The sequence below is a fragment of the Pagrus pagrus genome (genome assembly GCF_965226575.1).
Source record: "Pagrus pagrus genome assembly, chromosome: 14".
Classification (NCBI taxonomy): Eukaryota; Metazoa; Chordata; class Actinopteri; order Spariformes; family Sparidae; genus Pagrus; species Pagrus pagrus.
In genome coordinates, this window is record NC_140198.1 from 20,065,672 (window position 1) to 20,073,221 (window position 7,550).

Genomic DNA, 7,550 nt, shown 5'->3' on the forward strand with positions numbered 1-7,550 from the left:
TGTTGATTTGTGTTCACTTCCAGAGAAACCTGTAATTTTCCTCACGGTAACAGAGCGTTTCATTCATTTGGTCGTCCGTCGCTATAACTTCCAACAATGGAGACAATGATGCTCATGATCCCGGGCTACTTATGTCTTTTGCTTTGTTTTAACAGAGAGACTCCTAGTGGCAAAAATGACTATGGTGCCTTTAACTCACAGTTACCTCATACTGTACATATGCCACCAAAATAGCTGGAACCCATTTACATAGATAGAAGCACTTGCGTACCAATTCTCGTACAAAAATGAAGCCATTTAATGGAATTGATGACAGTGTAAACTGGTGACGTACAGTCGAACGTGTCTCTTTGTCCCCTGATTTGTCAACTGGCACTTGCTGGGTGTGTTTAGTTTCAGTGAACTCCTTCACTCTGCTTCAGCAAGAAAAACAAAATGTCATGAAAAACACCACGTGTCACTCCCTACTGTAACCTGTAAAGTGACATAGACAAAGACTGTTGGATGTTTGGATCTGACTACCATAAAACAGCCTTATATCTATATGAGAGCAGATGTTGTTCTGCTTTAAGAGAGGCGAACGCCTTCCACTGTGCACATAACTGCACTCTAGCTAATAAACTCTGACTTAATATTCAGTGATTAATGATCCATTAACTAGTCACAGACACTCATAGTGACTTGATCATTTCTGAATGGAGAGCCAGAGGAATACATGATACATTCATTCATGCATTAAAATATCATTGTGTGTCACTTAAGCGCACATGTTCCCTTACTGTTAGGTGTTGCAGATTTGGTGCTTATTCACCGGTGTGATGTGAAAGAGAATGGTGGTTGAGAGGCCATGTTAAGAGCACAATGTGCTGCTGACAGATGGAGAGCAGCCAGAAATGATGCGAGACAGCGGGTGGAAAATTGTGCAATCCCTGGAAATTGAGCAGCAAAGCACGGCTGCTCCCGTGGCCCGTGAGCCATGCAGCCACAGAGGATCAGGGCCACCGCAGACAAAAGCCTAACAACCAGGCTGCAAGAGAAAACGGCCCCTGGAGTGCACGCCACTTTTCTGTCTGAACGCTGCACATGCAAGTCATTGATTCTTCGGATCACGTCACCAAATGACCCTAATTGATAGCCTGTGAACGAGGTCACTCTATTTTTCCCCCCCCCTCAGCTCCTGAATCTGAAACACACGCCGGGGCGGAGGAAGGAAGGAACAAGGGAGGAAGAAGCAACACACTAACCTTTAACATGTGAGAAGGAAAATGGCTGCGCACCAGCTCTATCTCTACAATTTTCTCTTTTCATTGAGGAAAAGTACTATTTCATTCATGCCATTTCCGTTCATTCATCAGCTGGGGCCAGCCTAGACTCACAGTGCCATCTCCACACCAACATTCTTATCAATGGAAGTGACGTCAGCACTGCCTGCAGCTGGGGGGTGGGTGTGGGGGGGGATGAGCGTCACGTGGTTCAGCGAGGGTATATACAATAAAGTTGCGCTGACCGTGGGGCTGAAAACATTCACTCAAGTGTACATTAGCGCCAGTGCTGCTGCCATACAAACACACCACGCAACTCAATAAAGAAGCGCCAGTTTGATTGTTTTTTTTTTTTCTTGATGTTGGTCAGAGGCTGAAGAGAAAGAGAGAGAGAGAGGGGGGAAACACTGACATTCTCTCAGGTGATCCTCTATTCATGAAATAATCTTGGCTTTACCCGCGTTGTGAGTGTCTCCACTTCCCCACCCCCCAGTGGGACCCCAGGTAAGTGAAACCAGATTTCATTCTGTATCAGAAATTAATTCAGATATCTATTTCATAACTGTAATCATGTGGTTTTTTTTATTATCACTGTGAGATTTTTTTATTTGTAATTAAAAGCAAAGGGAAAAGCAGTTGTGAGACGTGTCCAGGAAGAATTTCTTTTAAAAAATCGCAACTTTATCAGAAGAATTCATCTGCCCTGTCAACAGGGCTGCTGTGTCTAACTGTAAAGTAGATGTGCACTGCGACTGTTTCTGTAGGAGCTTTTTTTTTTAAAGTAAAACTGAACATTTTCTAACTTTAGATTATCAAGAAATATTTTGTACAACTATTTTACAGGTATTTTTACTTTAATATTTGATAAATGAACGCATTCATTAGCAAACCACGTTATTTTATAAATGCATTGATATTTATAATAGTAAGTGATAATTATCAGAGCAAAAAATACAACAATTTGTTATTCTGTATTAATTATTGCGGGGTGATAAAGACGTTAAGCCACTACAATATGTAGACAGCCATGTCTAAGAAATATTACTGATGCTCAAGAGCTCCTGCAAAAGAGAAAAAATTTTAAAAAATCCGTTGACATTTTTCAAATGTGAACGCAACAAGAAAAAAATCGCGTCGATTTTTCAGGATTCAAAAAGCCACAGCCTGATTTCAACAATCATTTTTCTTTTTTTATTAAATCCTAATTAAATCAGAGCCAGAATCAAATCGACTGCAGGCCAGTTACCTTACTCTAAAGTGGATTTCATCCGTTTTCCTCCTCGCGGATCCAGTTTATTAAAAAGAAATGGAAATAGTTCAAATTTTGGGCTGCACGCGGTGCTCTGCTGCCCAAAATTTGTGCTTGTCTGCATTCCACCACTGAGGAGAAACATGCTCACATCACACAAGGACAAATCCGCGTTACTCGCCGACTGCTCGTCTTCTTTCTCGTGCAAAAAAAAAAAAAAAAAAGGCTTTACCCCCCTAAAATATAACACCCAGCTAATTTACAATTTGGATGGCGCGTTCAGGGACCGGAGGGTTAAATAACTCAACCGTAGCCACCAGCTTTACGCATGACTTCCCCGCGCGTGCCGCCTTTGTACCAGTGTCCTGGTCACATCGCTTGACGCACGGAATACCAAAATCACGGCCAGCACAGACACAGCTCGGATCAATTCGTATGTCTGTGGTTTTTTTTTTAAAGATATAGACGTTTTGCGCATAAAATGGCGAGTCCGTGCGTTCTGGTCGGGTTGGACTGGAGGAAGAGGTGAGACATTTTTTTTTTTTAGTTGCAGAAATTCAGACGGAAATTTCATTTCGTTAACGTGCTTCACTGTTGTGACAGTTTATTCGGTTAAATCTCATGAGAAGACAAAAAAAAAATGACAGAGCTTGTTTCAATTCATCCGCGCCGTGGACAGATAATGAGAGGGTTAATGCGCGGCTACAGACAAAAATGGCTCATGGTAAGGGGCAATTTCTGTATGCAAATTATTACCTCCCTTTTGGAAAGACACGGGAAGTTAAATATCCAGAGGATCACGACTGGTTTACGCGGACAGATCAGGCTGTCATATATGTTTCCAGGTTACACAGCTGTGGCAAAAAAAAAAAAAAAAAAAAGACCTGATAAGACATGTTATAGCTGGAATTTGATTTTTCTATCAAGAACGTCCAGAATAAAATAATGTCAAACGTCAGACATGAGAAAAAGAAGCCTGTAACTTTCTTTGTTGGATGTGGCATGGCTCATCTGCCTGCGTGCTTTGTTCTCAAACGTTTCTTCAATGGAAAACTGCTCACAGTGTTAAGTGCTTCAGTGTGGGGGCTTCGTGGTGCAAGGGTATCATGTTTTAAAACCAGAATCTAGTCATCTTAACATCATTTTAAATTTCTGTGTGCTCTATTCTTACAATATTCCCTACCAGCTCTCCTCTGTACATTTTAGACCGGCCTGTTCACACTTTAGCTGCAAATTCAGTGAATGATGAATCCAGATGTGCCCACGCTGCCTTCAGACTACAGTGAATGAATCATGAATCGTGTCTCATGTGTCTTTTGTCCTTCTCCCTCTGCCTTCTTCCTTTCTTCTTCAGGTGCTTAACCTCCCTCCTGCCAGTTCTGCATGGTCATGACCTGTCATCACGCCCCTTCCACAGCCCACCTCATCCTATTGGTCCTGCTCATTGTCACTCCGCAGCTGGCTGGCACCGCCCCTGCGTGGGGTGAGGGAGGGGAGGGAGGGGTGGAGGGGCGCACCCGGACAGACCGAAAAGAGGACAACCTCGCCCCCTTCCACTTGCCCCCTCCCCAGAGCCTCTCCAGCCCTGACAACGCGTCACTAGACCGGGGCCGGGGCCCGGGTCAAGATAACCAATCAGATAAAGTGACGGACCCTGCGCAGGTGCTCGCCGTTCTTTTGGAGGCCCTGGACCACCCGGGGGAGAGTGAAATCCAGGCGAGCAGAGACAGAGACTGGGGAGAGGATCAGAGTCAGGAGCTGCCCTCCATTGAAGGCTTGGAGGGTGGTGAGATAAGGAGAGCAGGGGAGACAGAGGCAGAGAGGGTGGAGGAGGAGGAGGAGGAGGAGGGGCGAGGGGCTGATAAGGCTATTGAACAGCTAATTGTAGGCCATTTGACAGCTGCTCAGGGTGATGACTTAAAAGAAAGGGATGAGGAGGATGAAAACACAAGGTCAGAGAAGGATCGGGGGTGGTCCGTGGAGGATGTGGGACCTGATAGTGTGAGTGAGGAGGAAGAGAAGGAAGAGGACGAGAAGCAGAGGGAGGGGGAGGGAAATGATTTAGAAAGTTTCTTAAACAAGGCCAGATCAGGTTCCGCCTCACAGGGAGGTGATCTCTCTCTGCAGCGCAAAATAAGAGGCTACTTCCAAAACATTGACTTGGGTCTCCAAGATAATGAGATCCTGCCTCCTCTGAAGGGCTACAAGGCGTACAATACTCAGCTGGCGCGTGCCGGGAAGAAGCTGCACTGGCAGGACAACCGGTCGGGCAACCGACCCGTCAAGGGGGGCAACTTCATGGATGACTTCGAAGATGAAGGAGAGGAGCTGGAGGAGGAGGTTGAAGAAGAAGAGGAGAGCCTCTCCCACATGGAGGAGGAGGCAAGAGCACGCGCAGAGAAGCAGGAGGTGCTCCGGCAGCAGGAGGAGGCGGAGCGAGCCAGAGAGGAGGAGCAGAGGCTGGCAGACATCGCCTCTGACATGCTGCTGCAGTACATGGGGAGGAAGCAGCAGTCCTACATGAAGCCGCGGCAGAAAAGCAGCATGGGGGCCGCCGGCAACACCGCCGAGGACAAGCGCTCGGAGGAGGTCGTCCCAGACGAAGACGACCTGGACCAGCAGATGATCGACAGGCTGATCGAGATCAGCAGCAAGCTGCACCTGCCTGCTGACGATGTGATTGAGATTATTAGTGACGTGGAGGAGAAGAAGAAGAAAAGGAAAGAGTTGCAGCTGCAGCCAAGCAACAGCAACCCTGTCGCCCCACGCTTCAGGCCTCTGGTACCTCCTCCTCTGGCTGCTCCGCCTATCTACCACTACACAGCCTCAAAAAACCCCAAGAAAAACCCTTATAAGTACAACAAGTCCAACAAGAAATGGCACAAGGACAAAGTCAAGTCATACAAGCAGGACTATTGGTATAAGCCTCAGAAGCAGCTTGACTACTGGTATAAACCCCAGAAACAGTTTTTAGCCTTCCCCTCTTACCCATACTACCAGAAGCCATATCGAGCATACTACCCTGTTTATTTCCCATATCCCAAAGCACAATACTATGGCAAGCCCGCCCCCTCCAGAGACCAGCCGTTCGGCCCCCAGGAGCTTGACCTCCAGGCCCCGAGGCGCAGGCACAGGGCGGGGGGTAAGAACCGTGGGCAGGGCTGGAGGCAGCAGCCAGCGCCGCGCCTGCCTCTCAACCCTTATATCTCTAACTATATCCTTCCTCACCCACGGACCTACCAACCCCTACCTCCGCCCAAACCAATAACCCCTCCCAGGAGAGGCAGGCGACCCCCGTACTACTATCCACAAGTCACACCGGGAGATGACTATGAGGAAGATGGGCTGGTGCCTCAGCTGGACAGTGAGGAGGAGCTGGAAAACTTTATTGAGAGGATCTACATGAAACGCAGAATGTATTGAGAGACTTTTTGGACATTTTGTCAGATCAGACAGATCTCTGACGGAGGTGGGATAGATATACACTAGCTAAAAAGCTAAAAGGGAGGTGAAAAAAATGACTCAGAGGAGAAATGTGTTTTAAGCCTGATGGAAGTTTAAGGGTCAAGAAGTGAGGAGTTAGATTTCTGTTTTAATCACTGTATTTTTTGTTGATTTTGTCGGTCAGGGAGAGGATGAAGGGGTCCCAGTTGAAGCTCCCTGTAACCATGTTCAGCCTCTTGCTCAGTTTACATTTTGAAACAGAACATACCATGGTGTATGTCTGCCTCCATTCAGGTCGATCTCTGATGCATTGGTCAGAGTTTTCTAGACTACACACACACACACACACACACACACACAGATATACGTGCACGCACACAGGCACATACATCAACACACCTACATTTTGACACATTCACGTGCAGATGTGCCCATTGTAAGAGAACCATGTTTACAGCATCACTTTGTATCTTTTTTTTTTTATTCTGTATGTCATATAACAAAACTAAACTAGTTCAATGACTTCTTCTAAAAAAAAAAAACACTGAACACTGCTATTGTCAAAAGTTGACAGTATATTTTTGTTGTATTTGATGTGTGTATTTGCCTTTTCTTATTCTCGATTGGATCAACTTTAAACAGCTGCAATTTGCAAAGGTGCCAAACACACACACACACACACACACACACACACACACACACGCACATGCACACATTTCAGTTTCAAACTCCAGATTCAGATTTTTGCCTTACAAGCACCATGGTTCTATAAAGGGAAAGATCATATCACATAAGATTACCATCACAGCCGGTCCCAATGTAGAAACCCTGTGGACTCCAAAAGCACAAACTTAAACACTAAACACTTCCAACATGGTGGACAAAGGGTTTTCAATCATTATGGGATCCAGAAGTTAATGTGTCTACGGCATAATCACCATCAGCACCACCATACAGCACTCCTTTGACATGTAGGAGTCCCTCATTGTTCATCTCCACTTCGCATCTTCACCCATTGTTCTTTATACGTCGAGAAAAATCATTATCTCCATATTTTTTCCCTTTCTTTCCAAAAAAAAAACAACAAAAAAGAATGATACTTGAACTCATCCATTCTGCAGCCTTTTAAAAAAAAAATGTTTCCACCAAGAGGCTGCAAACATTTTGTTCATTTTCCAGGAGAAATTCATTGAAAAGTTTCAGGCCGGGGAGTCAGGGATTGTGCTTAAAACCGTTAAATGCACGTCTTTCTACTTGCATCTTAAAAAATGAACAAAAAAAAAAGAACAAAAAAAAGAGAAAAAATAAAACAGTATGGGGAATTCAAGATGGTTGTTTTCTCTGAATAAACTGTGAACATAAAAAAGAAGAAATCTCAAAAAGGAGGAGGGCCACTGTGTCCACAGTGAAGCCATCTGTCTTGTAAAAGGAGAGTGTTGTTGTTGATGTCACCTTTAGCATTGTAATATGTACAGTGTGAAATAAATATGCCCGTGCAATGTGTAAATAACAGCATGATGATTACTAGTTTTGCTATATGATAAAAAATAAAAGCAATTATTTTATTAAAGTTCAGTTTTTTAATGGCTTTTTGG

At 44.9% G+C, this 7,550-nt stretch overlaps 1 protein-coding gene across 2 annotated transcripts; it reads left to right on the top strand.

The window, feature by feature from the left end:
- Positions 1 to 1,529: 1,529 nt before the first annotated feature.
- On the top strand, positions 1,530 to 7,328 carry LOC311269296 (uncharacterized protein). Of its 2 annotated transcripts, none has more exons than XM_084373368.1 (2): positions 1,530 to 1,766; positions 3,866 to 7,328. In XM_084373368.1, exon 2 carries the CDS (start codon positions 3,895 to 3,897, stop codon positions 5,932 to 5,934), a length of 2,040 nt encoding a protein of 679 aa, XP_084229494.1. In that variant the 5' UTR covers positions 1,530 to 1,766; positions 3,866 to 3,894; the 3' UTR covers positions 5,935 to 7,328. The 2 variants fall into 2 exon arrangements, with proteins under 2 accessions (XP_084229494.1, XP_084229495.1); XM_084373369.1 differs by lacking the exon at positions 1,530 to 1,766 and adding an exon at positions 2,704 to 3,036.
- Positions 7,329 to 7,550: the final 222 nt, after the last annotated feature.

Coding starts and splice junctions, on each gene's coding strand:
- LOC311269296 (XM_084373368.1), top strand. CDS start 3,895: ATGGTCATGACCTGTCATCACGCCCCTTCCACAGCCCACCTCATCCTA.